General features: G+C 49.4%; 1 protein-coding gene across 4 annotated transcripts in view; it reads right to left on the reverse strand.

Annotated features, from left to right (window-relative positions):
* LOC122399100 (homeobox protein homothorax) overlaps positions 1 to 17877 on the reverse strand; it is a 500548-nt gene that overhangs the window by 185804 nt on the left and 296867 nt on the right. For all 4 annotated transcript variants that reach the window (XM_043399504.1, XM_043399502.1, XM_043399501.1 and 1 more), the window contains one exon: positions 1286 to 1434. In XM_043399504.1, coding sequence (XP_043255439.1) covers positions 1286 to 1434 — 149 coding nt within the window. The remainder of the gene's footprint in view (positions 1 to 1285; positions 1435 to 17877) is intronic.

Genomic DNA, 17877 nt, shown 5'->3' on the forward strand with positions numbered 1-17877 from the left:
ACTAACTTCATCTAAGAATCCGATTGCTAGCGACTCGGTACTTCGTTTTTAACGCCCTGAAAAGTAAAATTTTGATTTTAGACCATTGTAAAGTACATAAACTAAAACTTAACTCCAGAATTAATTTTTCATCAAAGTACATATAATTCTATTATTTGCATCTAAGCGATCTATTTAAGAAATTGATGTATTTTCGCATAGGGTTAAAGTGCAGTGAATCCCTTAACGCATCGCGATAAGACAGAGGCAATTCGAACTCGAGCAAAAGCGGGTAGGCGCGAGAGGGGGGGGGGCGGACGGACGCGCCCCCGACTTACATTAAAATCCTTTCAAGCCTAACATCCACGCATGACGCCGTTAACTCTGGAAGCTCTCGACGCCGCGATTAACCGAACAAGAGGAACGACGCGGCGAGGCTCGGTATCGGAGCACGACGCGAGAGCTCGTCTTTTCACGAGCGCAATATCGTCATCGTGCAAACAGCGTATATGCATTAAACCATGAACCCACTATCCCCGACGTCATATCCAATACACGTTGTTAGGGGGTTGCCGAAGCTAGCGGCGGAGCAACGAGGAGGAAGCCACGGCGAGGGGCGGTGAGCAGCAAGGGGGCGGAGGACTGGTTGCGGGGTGGTTTCGAGGGTGGCTGGCAACCCTACCCCCTACCGGTGCGGTAATGGCATTAACCGAGCTGCAATATGATTACCGCTCTCGCAAGGTAACCTGATCACACCCGAAATCTATGGGGTGTCCGTAGTATGAGGGACAATGTACCGTGCTTCGAATTGCTGCGCAACGTTACGCGACCGCGGTTACCAACGCCGCCCCCCTCGACCCCTCCGCGTTTCCCTTTAATCGCGTTGCGCTTTTTGCGGCTCAGATTACCCGTGAATCATTAGACGAGCGCCGCGACGCGCGGGGCGCTCCTTATCTAGGCATTAGGAGATTACCGGACCCCTACGCGGCGCCGTCTCCACCCCCCCCCCCCTGACTCCTCTCGTTTCTTTTCGTTTCGGGGCGAATGCAATTTGGGAAATGTTTTCTTTTCGTCGCGCGTCGTTTTAACCGTACCGGGGCCACGCCGGTTCGATAAACGATCCGCGGATCGCCGAGCGTGCCAGAGAATTTCCTGCGAACGTTCGTCGACGTTTCCCTACGTTGCTCCCGGAGCAGAGCCGCTGATGAGGACGACGAACGACGAGATCGTCGCTCGGGGACGAGTTCGAACGACTCGCGGACAAGGAACGTCGTCGACGCGACGAAAGACGAGCGTAGACACTTACCGTGAGGTGTTGAAACAGCCACGCCCTGAGGATGTTGGTCGCGACCTTAGGGAAGATGCCCCTCTTCTTCTGGTTCTTCTTACCCGTAGAATCGTCGTCTTCCTCGCCGGTGCCCTCGCCGCTGCCGATACTCGCGTTACTCGCGTCACCTGAAACAATTCAAACACAAACGATCGTTAATAAGTGGCTCGATTGCTGTAGAAATGGTCCAACGAGCTCTGGATCTCGGAGATATTTCATTTCAATTCAATCACTCAACGTAGGATTTTGGAATAAAGAATGGGGAATTTTTGTAATAAAATATATACAGTTTATATGTTGAAAAGATACACTGGTTGTCGCAACAAGGTCTGGCGAAGAACTAAACAAAAGACAAATAAACGGTGTTTCAACACGTAAATTATGGATACTCGTTAGTATATTTATTTATTAACGATTACTAAATTCCTCGATGAATAAAGCTCACAAACACTACCAAATAACGTCAATACACGACAGAGACAAAGAAATAAAGCAGAATCTAACCTGGAGTCATCGTTCCAATCTTCTTGGATTTCCAACGTTCGAAATTAGCCGTCTCGAATAGCTTTAGTCCAGTCTATGACGCGCCAATTTAATATTTAATAACTATACTCGCTCACCGATAGCGTAGATATCGCGATAAACGTTAAATATTACGATAAATCGTAGCCACGAATCGTCAATGTTAGGATCGGTATGAAACGCGTGTTGACTCGACCGCACCAAGGCTACGAATGTACCGTGTTCCGTGACAACAATTCGAGGGTCCCCCGATTTCCTGAAGGACGGAGACCGACGTTTCCAACAGAATAAAGTGCGTACGGAACGTTTTCGCTAATTAAACGGAGCCGATTCTTGGAATCGACCGACGCCGATTGTTAGGACCGTCGAGCCAAGGTGACATTTTACGATCGTATTGTTCCGCGAGTCAACAAGTTCTTCCCAGATACTAACGAACTGGTCTACCGTTTCCGTTCGTCACGTTTCGAAACACGTAACAGAAATTTTATTTCCTTACAAATTTTACGCCCCCTTACGTTTAAATATATCGTTAAAAAAGTCACAGAACTTGGCGAACAGTACAGATGAGTTTTTATGAACTCAGGGAAATCTTTAAAAATTTGTATGGCAAATGGAAATCTATCCAACTGGAAATATCTAACTGGAAACGTTGAAGCGTGAAGAGTTATTATTCCAAAAGCAATTCCCCGTTGAACGTTCGGAATATATTGTCGAGGGTAAGATTTTCGAGCACTTTAAACCACGGGTCCCGATTTTCGGCGCAAACTATACCGGGCGATAACTACCTCACCCCAAAGGCCGGTTCCCATGCATACAAACACCATTAAGCCACCCGCAATCACCCTGTCCCTCTTTCGCTGGCTGGTCCCTAAACGTTCCAGCCCCGATTCCGAGGCCATCCCATTCCCGTCCCTTCTTTTCCATCCCCGGGCGCATTAATTCCCCGTCATTTATCAATCTTAGCTTTTTAATTGCACGGTCACCGGGGACTCGAGCATCGAGACGGTAATGAGAGATATTAAGACGGCTTACGGTCACGCTTTCCCGAGGCAAATATCATTTTTATAAATTATCGGCCAGCAGCCAGTTACGGGTACGATACCCCCCCCCCTTCCGTCAGATCCATGCCACGCATTAATTATCTCGGACGCTGATGAACTCGATGGACTGCTCGCTGGGAGGTTTCTTGGCTCTCGAAACGGGCTACTAAACTCTTATTGCGTATATTTTCTTTATTCAAGATTGAACGTGCTTTTCCGCGAATCGTCTCACCCCATGCCAACATATTTCTACGCGATATTTCAAAACGCTGTAACTTTTACGAAACGTCGAGAATTTCAACTTGGAAGATTTGGGTTGGCTTGATGTTCCATCTATCTAACGCGTTTCAAATAGAGGGTGAAAACAATAAAAAAGTTCATAGAAACATACGTCCTACTTGATCTTGTTTTCGAGATATGCGAAGGAATTGTACGAGGCTACCATGAAATTCGAACAATTCCTCGACAAATGGAAAGTGTAAGACAGTCAATAATAAAAGTCTCCAGGCCTCATTTTGAACATTTGTTGCGAAGGTGTGTTAAAGAAGAAACTCGCCATAACTCGAAAACAAGGTCTTTTTTTTTAGAATCTAGCCCTGAAAAATGATGAAAACAGATTGCAACGGAAGAAAATGGTAACCACCCACGTTGTCCAGGAGTTAAAGGTCGCGTGTCTATCGAACAGTAGCCTAAGTAGAGCAGAAGTAACGGTCGAAAGTGGTCCCGGTCGGGAGCGGAGAGCATCATCATCAGAATTCACCTGACGTCCTCGTCGATCCATCTCGCTAGAGCGGCCGGAAGTTCGAGGCTCCCTTTATTCCTTTCTCTCTCAATCAGCGCGAAAAGAGAACGGCAGGCTACTTACGCCGACGGATTATAAATGACCGAGCCTTATCGTGCTGCCCAAGGCTCCGGTTCCCAAGGTTCTATCGTAACAGAGAGATCAGGGTGAGCCCGGTGCTCCCAGGGGTTTCACGATGACAGGTCGCCCGGGGGCGCCAGCCAGCCACCGCCTGCCCTACGTCCGGAGAAACGGTCTCGTGGCCGAGATTAACTTTGAATTCGTCCAAACCGGACCGTCGGGGGAAAAAGGGTGACCGAAGGTCGTCGTCGTAGGACGAAAAATTTGTCCGTCGAGCAGACGGCCTGGAACGACGGGAGATCGATGGAAATAGGACCCAAGCGCGACCGTGCACTCGCGTTCCATCGTTTTCCTCCAGCGATCTAGGAACCAGGACGAGGGGATCGACATCGACCACCTGCCATTCGATTCGCAGGACGAGATTCGAAGGGGGGTATGAGCGAAAATAATGGACGAGGGTCAGAATGTTCGATTATGGGTGGCAACACTCCGAACCTTCTCCGACACCAGCCAATGAAACGTTCCATCGATGATCTTTTAATCTTTTCAACCCCCTATGAATCGTTTGGTGGGTATTCGTATTCCTAGATTGTCAAGCGACGAGAGGAGCATGAGAGGAGCTGTGTGTTCATTGACTGAGATAGTTTATAGTATTCGAACAGGTATAGAACGAATGGACGTTCGAAACTGGTAAGCAGCATCGCAAAATATGACCGTGCAAGGCACCAAACGGGTCAGAGGGGAGACTAAATATACGCAACCACGGAATAACCACCAAGAAATCACATCATCAGCGTGAATCCTCACGGTTGGCTTCACAAGGAGCCAGGAGTCTTGGCGTCGCCGGCGTTTCCCTTCCTCGGGGGCAGGCTTGTTTTCGTCCATCGGGGCGGAGAGGATGGTCCTCGCTCGGCCAACAAAAACGACGTTAAGTCCTTCGTCCTTCCCTTATTCCTGGCGTAACGACGGCTCCACGCGAGCGAATAGAGCGGTCTAGAGGCGCGCGGAACGGCCGACGGCCGGCTAGCGGAATAACGGAATGGCCAGCGGACCGTCCCCCTGATTGCAGTTAATTTACTCGGTGAATCGAGTTAATGTAGCGTGCCGATCGCGCGCTGCCGTTACCGTGCCCCTGACGTATCAGCCGAAGAAGCGCGCCCGTCAGGAATTTCTCATTTCCGCGGGAGGAACTAATCCCTACGAAAAACCATCCGGCACGAGCAAGAAACCGAAGATGAACACCGTGCACCGGACACACTTAGAAAACGCGAGTACACGCTTCAGGGGGTAGCTTCCGGGGAAGAATGTTAGATGGTAATGGTGGCCAAACTGGGGTTCCTCCACAATTTCTATCATTTCAGGAATTAAGTCCTTGTTTTCTTTAACCCATAAATGGTCAATTCTCTGACTAATATATGCCAATGTAATTATTTGAAAATTGAAGCCTCAGTCAACAAATTGATATTCTTGGTTTTCGTTTCATTTTAGTCTCTAAAATCTCCTATTAAAATTGTTTCTAAGTGTGGTCAAACACCCTGTATAATATACAAGTAGCAGAGCCTGTAAGCTCTACAACATGAGCTCGAAACATTTATCTGACTGATTATAGAAAACAGCGAATGATTAAAGTACAGCCTGATAGATCATGCTCGTCTACGTTGCATTTCTTGTTTCCCAAAAAATAGAGTGCTCAACATCCCCGCGTTCGCGCAAACGATTTCACCGCGAAGTATTGACACGCAATTAAGAATCTAACCGCGCGCCTTTTGAAGCGCATCGCCGCGCGCGTAATCCAGCTGCGTCGCTATTCACGCGTGACCGACAGCCCACGTCCTGTCACTGATAAGGCGAAGCCGTTTCTCCGACCGCGATCGAGATCAATGACTCGTTGCCGACTTCGAGCATCGCGCAGCTGGACAAAATCCTCGTTTATCCTCATTTACAATTCAATCGCCCGAAAAAAAAACGCCACTGTCAATAGACCGATTGTAATTTTAAAGCAACGGGTAGATAGTAAACGCTCGACTGACGGGCTCCGAATTTAAAAGATAATAACATTTTAAACAAACTGTTCGTCGTCTTTTATTCCAGTTGAATTCCATATCGAATCGTCTAGAAAATTCAGTAAACCTAGTTTTAATTACGAAAACCTGTCAAAAATTTGATACTCCGGAGTGAAAGTTGTTTCGTAACGATAACCTAGATAGCTTGAAGTTTTGGAACGTGCATCGAGACTCCCAGGTGGCGCTGGTGACTCGGTGTCGCGAAGAGAGGCGACAGCGACACGATGAGAGGTATCTCTTGCATTCTTCGCGGTAAAAAGGTCGCGTTTTCGATGGATTACGAGTTTGGGGTTAAGAATATTTTACGGGAGGGTTGGATCCGCGACGTGGAGGCCGATGGTCAGGCAGAAACAAGTGTCTCGGTCCGGGTAGTCGGTGAAAATTAAACGGTCGCCGAATCGAGCACGAATTTACCGCGGCAATAAATCGCCCCGGTGGAAAGTCGCGAAAATTGTCGACGGCATGCGCCGTTTGCGCGCGTGTGCGCCGCGTTTACGGCCCCGTAGGCGCGTGGTGCTAGGGGCCATATCGTGCTCGTGTTGATTTACGCGGCGCACCGCGCATTTTTACTGCCGCGTTATAGAGATTTAAGTGCAGCCAATTATACGTTTACGCCGTCCCCGTGCCGTCGTACCCGGGCTGCGTCGGGCGCACAGACGACGGCCGAAGACGCCGAGTCCTGACGACTCGACGCTGACGTCAGGGAGAATAACGCTCTCTCGCTCCCCGTGCTTCTTTCTTTCGAGCTGTCGCGGTCTATACTTAGCCGATGGGTCAAGAATAAGCGAAGTCTCACGTCGGGCTGACTATACGCTATTTCGAGAGGACGAGCGGGCAGCCGAAACACGCGGTCCCACGTCGAACCGTTCCCCGTCACATCGCGGGCGACGCTCGCGGTTCTCGATGGACGAATCTCGTAATTTTTATGTCAAATTTTCGGGGCAAGTTTTAAAATTAATTCTGTAAGCATTGATTTAATATTTAACGTTCGTTCGAAGACTGAATTCTTGTGACGCGTAAGGAGCTCAGAAATGAAATCGCGAGGGATTGAAAAGGTTCGAACGGTGTCTAAGTAGCTGACGAAGGAGAAACGGGAGTCGAAGAGCGGGGAGGTAACCGAAGGTTACTACACTCTGTTATACAACACATAATTCACTTAGTGTCTTATGTCAATTATCCGGAGTCTGCATACGCATCCACTTCGACGGATTTCTCGGTTATCGGAAATCTGTTGCCCGCCCACGTTCCCGGGTCTTCCCCGGGCCCCGTTGTCCAGCGACATGTAATTGCGGTGGAATCAAAGTGGTTAATAATACGCAACGATTCGTCCCCGACTGTATAAATATGTATAAAGTCCGGTTCTGCCGTCGACTGCGCGTACGATGTAATCAAGCAATCGCGAGAGGGATCCGAAGCCCCTGCAGCCAGGAACGTAATAACCAGGAAAAATGCTAATAATCATAATTGAAAACCAATAAGGCGTACGTGGTCATTAGTACCATTGCCGTAACAGTGCGAGGCAGTAAGGAGAGATCTCTCCGGCGGGCCTAAACGCCACGATAACACAATAATTCCAACGGGAACAGGTAGCAATTAGCGTCACGCGCCGAGAAGCGTCGTTTCTGCGCGCGGGTTTGAAGAAATCGACGCCGCGAAGAGGATCGAGGATGACAACGAGGACGGAGAGGCTCGACCACCGAAAACGTCTTCCTCGGGGACGGGGACCCCTACCTCTATTTAGGGTGGCCGAGCGGACTGTCGAAATAAACCGCGCATATGGCCGACGAAAATAAACTCCTTATTCCCATCCCGTCGAACCGAGGACCGTGTTTCTCTCCTCCACCTTCTCTCTTCCCTTTCTTGGCTCCTCCTCGCGAGGTACGGACCTCGCGGTGGCTTCTACCATCCGCGGGGATCCGCTTCGAGGCTTCGTCTTTAGGCGAGCGTGAAACCGACCTTCCTTCTTCCAGCTCGACCGTGTAGGCAGAACGCACCGGATACAGAAACATTTATTTGCTGGTACGCCACGCGCGGAAGTACTGCGAGGAGGAGGATACTCCGGAGAAATAAGAAGAGAAGATGTCTGCCTACGCGACTCTGGATATCGTGTTCCACGCGCGCATCGCTCGTACTCGCGTCTGAAGGGGATCTCGATTTCACGCGATTTTTCATATTAGATTTATTATTATCTCATTCGATATCTTTATGACAGTTTATCGAGCGTCCGGTAATAATGCTCGAGATTAGTTTCTCAGCCGATCGGGAAAAAACTAGGAAGCGCCGTGTCACGGCTTGGAAAAAGATTTTCCGCTCGCTGGCCCTGCAATAGGATTATATTCAACAATAATTTAGTCGAAAGCGGAGCTTTGTTTGTACATTATTCGTGGGTTAATTGCGAGCACCGTCGTTAAAGGTTGACAAAATATTGGCCCGTTAAAGCTGAAATTTATTTATCGGTATTAGAGAGTTTGAAATATGAAAGGTGTTAAATCAAGCCCCCGAAATATATTTCATCCTTCAAAACACACCGTGAATGTCACGCAATAACGAACGATAAAGCGCGAATGCCGTTAAGTGGAAAATTTAATATCCCGTATTTATACATATGATGTAATATTTGCAGTAAACGTTTGTAGTATTTTTACCCGGCCTGCCCGCGCGATAAAAACTATAAAATAAAGTTATTCGCGAGTACGTTTTATATTCGAACGCAATAAAACTATGCTTTACCGTTCGTACCTCCGCGACTGGCTTTTATCAGCTGCAATATTTATACATCGGATAAATTAAGTTATGCGTGAAGCAATGACTAAAACCCATTTAAATGTCACGATTACGTTTAATGTTCGCGAAAAGAGTTTCTTTACGCTCGTCGGTTATTAAAAAAGTTTCCCCGATCGGTCTCTTCCGTCGTCCTGAAATTAATTGAATAATTTGTATTGATTCCTATTATTGGTATCCTACTTAAAATAATTTCTATCGGTAGAAAGCTTCCGTTTACTAGAATTAATCGAATATAAAATTTGCGTGTCAATTCCCTGTCGACGGATCGAGATCCTCCGAACTTCCCATATTGAAAATGAAAAAACGGTGAGAGATAAAGGTCGATAGGCAATCTCCGCGGGAAGGAAAGGGTTTTTCGCGCGGCTGGAAACCGGCGGGAAGGGGTCAACGCACCAAAACACGCTCGTTCTGGCATCGCGTTCGCTCGGAGCGGCGGCCTCGACCAGTTGCCACCGGCGGAGGCAGCTCTTCGCCGATTCCGAAACTATTTTCGGCGATGAAATGCGGCTCGACGGATCCTGCCCCACCCCCGCCGTTGCTCCCCCGTTTCCTTGTTTTTTTTTGTTTTGTTTTGTTTTTTATTTCCCGCCATCTCCGTTCGCGGCCGGCCCTCTTCCGGCGGCCGCGGTGTCGCGGTCCGCGCGTGAACGCCGCCACGCTCGATTTCCCGTAGCGCGCGCGTATCTCGACATCGCCGCGACAGTCGCTTAATCCGGGAATCTGCTTAACCGAGAGATTAATTGGCGATTGTGGGAGCGATGAGGCGCGATGCGGAGTTTGTCCCGTCGACGGTTGTTCCGCAAGGCGAACGAAATCGGCCCGCGAGCGCACTTTGAGGGAGTTTGTCTTACAAATGAGCCGAGCGACGGGGATAATTTAGTATGCCCGTGCAGCCGCGCGCGTTAAACTGGGAACGTACTATCGACCTTCCCGTGAATTAACCCCTTGCTGTCCTAGCCATTTTTCATATTTCGTCCACGATTACAGCTGTTCCCTCAACCTTGGAACATTCCGTGGGATCGATCGAGTAAAAAGTATATTCGCCTTTTGGAGCTTTTTCCTTTTGTATCTCGCCAATTTGAGACACGACCCGCGTTCGATTTGCGTAACGCGTCCTGTATTACGCGACGTAGCGTTTTTTCTTCTCGTTTACTCGTTAAAGTAGCGCACGAATCTGTCCCAACGTCTTACCGGCGACCGGACCGTTTAGTTCAAGAGAAATCGCGGACCGACTAAACAGTTTGGTCGACGGAAAGTCGATAGTGCTCGCCTAGCCTTAATCCGCGAGGCGGAAAACCGTGTTTCGCGGCACGTAATCGCCGCGGGGATTTTTCGATCGACCGGGCTCGGTCGGTTTTGCGTTGCGCAACGACGAAGCCCCGTGTACAGCAGTCGAACGGCGCGCGTCGTCGATCCGATGAGGAGGCTTTTGTGAAATTCCCGCGGCTACGGTGACGCAAGACGCGTCGCCGAGAACGGGACCGACAGAGAGCAGACGAAAATACCGGCCTATCGTCAAACGAGACGGGGAATACGAGAGTCCGAGGGAACGAAAAAAGCAGGCGACCGCGCCGAATTTGTACGGATTAACGAGAGGAACCGTCCGGATTCCACGAACGCTCTCACTCGTCTCGCGGTCGAGACTCATCGCTTTTTGCTTTCGACTTTTGGGAATGTTTAAAACCTCGAGCGAGGCGGGGTAGCGGAGACCGAGCCGGCGATTTCAGCCGATTGTTTACACAAACTTTGGAGAACGGCGCGAAGCGACGTCGAAGCGGTCGAAAGAGAAACACGTACTTCGACACCTGACGCTGCTCGTCAACGATTAACGTCGGACGTCCGCCACTTATTTACCGAGTCAAAATATCAACTATTAATAGATACCGTAAAATAGGGTGCGCGTCTTCAATCCCTGAAATTATTTGGCGTTTCGTGTGCTCGGACGCGTTTAGCGCGAGGCTGACGACACGCGAGGAATTACTGTGCGCGGACCACTGGTGCAAAACAAACCACGACCAACCGCTCGTCGATCGTTCATTTTTCCCTGTTACGCTTCGACGATCAATTTTGGTATTCTCGGCGCTATTTGCCCGCAACAAAATTTACCAAACGTTGGAAAGGTTTGCTCCACGATGAAACTGAGGTTTCTGCTCTAGAATTTCTAAATTGTACACTAACTTTTCTTGAAAACTACACGTTGTATAAAAACACGTTTCGAATGAAATGTGTTTGGTATTATTTTCGTTTTTTATCAAATTTTTCTACATACAAACGTTTCACTCTGACAGAGCTTTCCTCAGAAGCACTATTACTAAATTTCATTATGTGTCTTTCATATTTTGACAAAAAAGGAAAACGTCAAACAGCCGAGTATGCACCTCTTTATACCAAACAATATATATTGCAAATGTGGTTACTTTAATATTAAACCACTGTAATTCGAAATTGTAAGGAAATAAGGAAAAATAGGATTTGTCGAAGTGGGTGGTCGTGGGGCGCCTTGATAGGCGGCAACCGTTTGCATTGTGAATCGCAGTGGCGTCGCTTGGCCGAAACGGAAAGAAAGCGGTCGGGGACAAGCGGGCTGGCGAGCGCGAGGCGCGCAAAGGCGAGGAACGAGCTCGGTTGATTGAGACATCGACCGAGCGGCTGTGACAGTTATCTGATTCATGGACATGCCGAGTATATTTTATGCCGTACGACCTATGAATACAGATCGATCGGACGCGGGACAGCGGCTGCGGCGGCGGCGGCGTCGGCTCCACTGGCCCGAGGAGATCATAGGTGCCTCCGCGTATATGGATATATCAATTACGCGCGTACGCTTCGGCCGGCGCAACACGTATGTACGTACGCGAAGAAGTAACGCGACCAAGAGAGCCCTCGTCGCCGCTAGAGACAACCGCGCGGCGGGGAACATCGCATTACGATTCATCAGGCGTCCAGGATACCAGTTCCGCGAGGATCCGCGGAGATACTTATCCGGTAACGATCTACGTGATAAATCGCCGATTTGTATCGACGCCTGGTGTCGCCCGACGCGAAACCACGCGGCGCGGAGTCGTGCCACGCCGCCATTACGATTACGCTCGCGAAAGCGCGGATCGGATAGCGGAGCCGTTGGGAAAGCGATCGCGGATCGAGGAGAAAGCTGATCAAAGCAGGCGACGCCGTGACGGATGCGTCGCGCGGAACAGTAATCCATTTCTACACCGATTTAATCTTGCAATCCACCGTACGATTTTAATTTCCTTTTTACCATTTCGTTGCGAATACGCCCGAAGTACGCTTTCAATGTACTTCGTCTCGATGCCGTGTTCGCTTGCGCAAAGTCGAAGTCGTCTCGGTTAACGCGAACATTAGACGCGTTAGCAATAGTACGCGCGGGGAATCGCGTAATCGCGCGAGTGGTAATCCGATATTCGCTCCAACGACGACAGACAGTGGTATGCAAATGAAACGGGGCGCGATTTGAATCCGAACCGCGTCCGACGTTCCCGCGGACGCGTTCGCCGCGTCTTGCCGTAGTCCGTGGTCCGTCAAAATGGCCAGGGTGAACCGAACGGGACAGGAAATGGAACGAGAAACGTAGAAGCGCGCGAGATATCCGCACGGTCGATGCTGGCGACGAGGCACGTACGAAGATTCCACTAATTAATGCCACGGGGACTGGGGGGAGGCCGATGCTGCTGGTTCGCTGATGCGCTGCTGCTAGGAACGACGCTGTTACTATGATAATTACCGCCAGAACGTGAGGCTCTGTCTTAATTGGGACTACCGGGGCGAATTAATAACGCGACACTAACGATGACCCCTTTCGCGACACCTTCTGGGGCCCTCGGAGTCCATTCGACCGCGGCTGACCCGTCTGATCGAACATTCATTAGAGGACGATTTCTATGCAAAGAGAGATTCCACTTATCCGGGTAGAAAAAATTGAAATCGAGTCGCTGGTTAACTCCTTGCCGTACATTGACGAGTCTGACTCGTTACGAAGTATTCATAAAACAAATCTATTCTTTTTTGTGATTCGAGAATCTTAAGGGTTGAGTGTCTATGGAGATTCCATCAAGTTCTTGCTCGATTCTAGGATTCAGAGAAATGAAACGACTGAATGCTTCGGTTATCTTCACCCCCTCCAAAATATTTGGTTAAGAACCTCGTACGTGAATTTCGTAAAAATCTACCAAGTTACGAGCGCGGGTTTAAAACCCGAGGAATTCCGTTTCCTTGCGAGTAATTCTGGATTTCGCGTAAACGTTCGCACGGTATCCTCTCGAGCGCGTTTATTCGCGGAAGCGACAGTAAAATCGGTCGTTCGACCGGCTGTCGTCCCAACACATCGTAGAAATAAAAGCGTTAATGGCAATGCGCCACCGGTGGATACGTTGGCCGACGTCGTGGCGCTCCTCGTGATCTTCTTCTTCTTCGTCTCCGCCCCCTTCCCACCCGCTGGTTGACGTTCGCTGGATGGGTTTCGGTACATGTGACGAGCACGTGTCTCGAACTGGTACATATCGGCTCTCGCCTTGGAATTAGTAAGCGGAGAAAGAGCTTTCGTGGCAGCAAGGCCGACGGAAGGGGCGCGTTTTTACTTTTTGTCACCGTGTGCGGCGTCGCGACGCGTTTAAACTTTTCGTCATGCATCACGATGCGTTAACTCTCGTTTATTTCCAGTGGCCCTTCGGCCACATATTTATAACCTAATCGGGTGCGAACGCGTCGAAACTCCGCCCTACAAGACGGCTATATTTACTCGCGACTGGATCTTAAACCCAATAATTGGGGACTCCGCGCGAGCACCCAAATTTTAATATCTTCACTTAAATGGTAAATGGAAATCAACTTTCCTTTAAAGAAACAAATAATGAACTAATAGAAGATTATACAAATTTTCAAATAATTACATAGACATGTATTAATGTAAACTTGCGGAAAGCCACAGCTCACAATAATCCACTTAAGGGTTAAATATGTTATAGTGCGATGTTACAAGAGCTCCTAGTAGAAAATCTACTCTTTCCTCAATGATTCCTCTTCCAAAATATTAAAAAAAATTGTCGTTTTATGGAAGGAGTGAAGTCATGGGACGTGCCCTATCGACACAGTGGTCCATTAACCGAGCCACTTATTCATCGCGTCCTTCGGCGCGAGCCTAATGAAACGTCAGCCGCGAGTCTTAATATCGGCGATCTATCAAGCCGACTAGAATTTCGACGCCGACGCGTCCGCGTAGATCGTCGCGCGGACGCGAATTTCGGACCAATGGCGGTTCTTGGCTGGCGAGAGAGCGCGACGGGACGAAAGAGGAAAACGGAGCTCAAGAGAAATGGGCGCCGGTGGCCAGTAATGAGCCAGAAAACTGGCGACAGCTCCGCTATGCCCTCTATATCCTATCCCAACGAGACGAGGCGCGATATTGTGCGACTCTCCAACACACTGGCGACGCGTGCACACGGACGGCTGCGAGCCGTGCAAGCGCGGGCCCATAACTCACCGTGGCTGGCCCGCAGGCCCATCTTGTTAGCGCCCCGCAGAAACCGAACCGAGGATCTCTCCTAACTATGATACCGTCGATACGCTGGGAGGACGAGCGTCGATGAGGAACAACGGAGGAAAAAGGATGCCTAGGAGGGTGGGAAGGACGCACAAGGTAGACCAGTATTGATTTCCCGGCGACTGGATAGGAGTTTCGCCAACTCGAGAGACTCGGGAGGAATGTGCAACCCAAATTTGATGGAACTATCACCGAACTCGGGCATCATCTTAACCCTCGGGCACGGGCACGACCGACACTTCCGTGTAAATGCAGACTTCGAAATGGAAGATAAGAACCATGATGGATAGCGCTAGAATGCAACGATGACGTAGAACGTGGCAAGCATCAAGTTGGTGTTTTGTTTAAGACGTCTTGCGGAGGGAATAAACTTGTGTAGTAAACTGAATTTACAGCAGATATCCCTGCGGGAAAGTAGTTGGCACAACACAGTTATTTCGTTGAGCATTATGGGGAGTTGGACCTAACAGGAGACTAGTCACGCGATATAGAATTACGAAATAAATATATTTGAAGCCGAGAGTTTCGAGGAGTCTAGACTTCGTCTTGTTAGCGCCCCGCAGGAACCGAAACCGTTCCTATGATAGCCATCCATTTTGCCGATACACGTGGCGAGCTCCCCGATGAGGAACAAGAGAAGAGAAACGAGGAATAGACGCGCGGAACGGGGAGCCAGGAACCCACTAAGACGGGGTTAGATCCGAGACGGAAGACGAGGGGAAAAAGAGGACGAGAAAGCCGTGGGTGAAAGAGGAAGGAGCTTGGAAACCCTCCTCCCGACTCCGCCAACGCGCATAAATGCATAGCTATCTTCGGGCGCATCTTCCCCGAGCGGAACGAGCGAACGAAAAGAGCGCGTTATCGGTGCTTCGACCTGATAAATCCCCTCCCTCCACGGAAAGAATAATGAGTCGACATTATTCATGCCGAGCCGTCAGCGTCGGTCGACCGGTCCACTACGCTCCTGCCCTCTTGCTCGCTCCTTTTTCGCCCGATGCCGCGGCGTTTCGTCGCCATTAGGGGGTTCCCGGACAACGGGCACCGGGGAATCCGGCCTGGACGATATTAGGAGGCCGCTTAGCCCCGGATCAACTGGAATTCGGCCCCGGGGTACAGGGCACAAGGGGACGGATGCGTCGGCACCGTTTGGTCGATAGGTCGGCCTACGACTTTTCGTATCAGCCCGGTACGCGCGATCGTAAATTATCAGGGAGCACGGAAGGAGAGAGCTTGTAATGTCGCGTGGTCACGAGGACGCGGGGATTGCTGCCCCCGAATGGTTTAGCGTCGCCTGCCTGCGAATCCACCATGACGCGCGTTATTAACGGTAATGACACTAGCTAGTTTTTTGTAAACTGGGGGCCCTCTCCTATCGACGACCTCGGATAACGAGCTTAATCCTTCCATTACCACAGCAATAATAATAATACTTTATTACTGCACTCGGATACCAGCCATTACATTTTTGTATTTCGAATCGAACACATTCGACGATACGTCGATATTAAATACAAGATTGCTGGTTGCAGGAAGATGTAAGCGAGATTCGTTCTGGACCTGATAGTGGGACTCTGTTGATGAATAAATTAAACTTTCTTTCAATCTCTCGCTAGATTCCTCATCCTGTATACTTCCACTGAACGGTCATCAAGGAATAGCGATAGCTTTTATATCGATTATGGTCTTTCCGAAACACGGAGTCACCAATACCTCGCAAAGCATAATTACGAGAACCATTTTCTATCCACCTTCAATCAGCCGAGGAAAAAGGCACAAAAACCAAGAAAAATAGTTTTAATGGGCAAAAATGTTAAGTACATCCTTAAGCTGTTTTTCGACGTAATCGCTGTACGGATTTAAACATTTATCATAACGTGGCACCAGTTTTTGCACGCCTTCCTTATAAAGGAAGTTGTCGCTCGGGTCTCTTTGTCACCAATAAACATTGTAAATGCAAAATTTGGAGGATATTAACGAACGTATATTCGGAAGAGATCAAATTATGGAACCTCTGCGCTACACTGTCTGCGATTGAAACGATCAACCGAAGAAGCAATACCAAAAGACAGGTTGATAAACACAACTGCTAATGCAACAGGTTTTGTTTTCATCGGTGGTCGAACAACAACATGATCGACCGTAAAAATACGTCTTCCAAGGTGTCACGGCGCTACCGTACGCACGATCGTCCAAAACGCGCGCGGATCGAAAAATGGCGAGATCGGGAGTCGATGCAACCGCGCGGTGTAACTGTCGCGATGCAATTTCCGCATTCGACGGAAACAAAACTCTTGCAGCCGGTAGCCGCGCTCGATATTACGGCTAGAGTCGAATCGTCCCCCCCGCGCCAGCATCTATCTGTGACGTTGAGTGACACGTTTAGCGCGCGTCCGTTTTATTACGGCGTCCCCATCGCGATCCCGGCCGCGGGCTTCCCCCGTCCAATTTCATCGTACAATAAAACACGTGGCGACAAATTCGCCGCTCGGCGCGATCGCGATCGAAAACCAACCCGGCAGTCATGATGACGCGACTTTGCGGTTCGCGCGCCGCTCGACGGGCTTTAATTTCCCATGAAAGCGTCGATAACTCCGTCGAGCGACCCGAAACGTGATTTACGCTCGCCGTTTCCATTTCCAAAGACGCTTCCAAGCCCGAGAACGACGTCGTTTCCATCCCCTCGCGCGAGCTTCGCGCTTTCGTTTGGGCTCGTTCGAAAGGTAAACGCTTTGTTTTTCAAGTCATCCGATATAATTTGGAGTTCAAAAAACTTCACAGTGCATATTTTAGTATGCATATTCCAGAGGATGGTTAGAAATTAGAATTCGAATCGATCTCTATTTTTAATCGAGTCTTGAAGGAAGAGTTGGATATCTTACTTATCGTTGCGACGGTGTTATAAATCGTTGCGTCTGTGGGTCGTAGAACGTTGGACGATGGAGCCGGGTAGAAAAGTTTCGAACACGCGAGGGGAGCCGAGGCAAAAGAGGACCGCGTACAAAAAGCCAGTTTGTTGCCGCTCGCCTTTTGGACGCGCCGCGTTATTTAGTGGCGAGCCTCGTCTCGACTCGCTTAAGTGCTCCGGTGACTTACATCCCTCTGGGGCAAGGGCGCGCTAAGGGGGCGTGACCGTGTACCGTCCCGTCAGGGATCGGACATACAATGGAAAGTTTGTCGAAAACGAGAAAGGGACTCCGGAGCGTCCGTCGGCCAAAATAACGAATAAATCTCGGTTACGCCAAAGTGGAGAAACGAAATTTTCTACTTCCACTCTCGGTTTAAAAGCTACACAACAAATTCCAAAATTTATTTAGTGCCCTCAAAAAGTATAGAATGGTCCCCCTTTGTTATGTCACAAATAAAGGTTCCATGTATTTCGTTTTATCCATTGTACTCTTCGAATTCGAAGTAAATTCCTAGACGAGAAGAAGATGTAAACGATCTAGGAGAACGCGTGGAGGTGGTTTATGGAACAGTTTGTACCCCGGTATCGAATGCGTGCTCGAATCTCGAGGGTCCTCCGTCGGAAAACAGTACGGCACCGAGTCCGGGACGGTACTTACGATCAACTGGCGCACCGGAGGATCGCTGGCGATACATCATCCGGGAGAGCGCTTATCTCTCCCGGATCTGCTATCTCGTTGGACCCCGGTTTCTATCGAACAATGCCTCGCACGATATACCTGGCCGCCGAGCGCAAAGAAACGCGCGACGCGACGCGTTTTGCGCCATTAAAATTTTTG

Source organism: Colletes gigas, unplaced genomic scaffold, assembly GCF_013123115.1.
Source record: "Colletes gigas isolate AHSC1104 unplaced genomic scaffold, ASM1312311v1 Colletes_gigas_Sc00012, whole genome shotgun sequence".
NCBI lineage: Eukaryota > Metazoa > Arthropoda > Insecta > Hymenoptera > Colletidae > Colletes > Colletes gigas.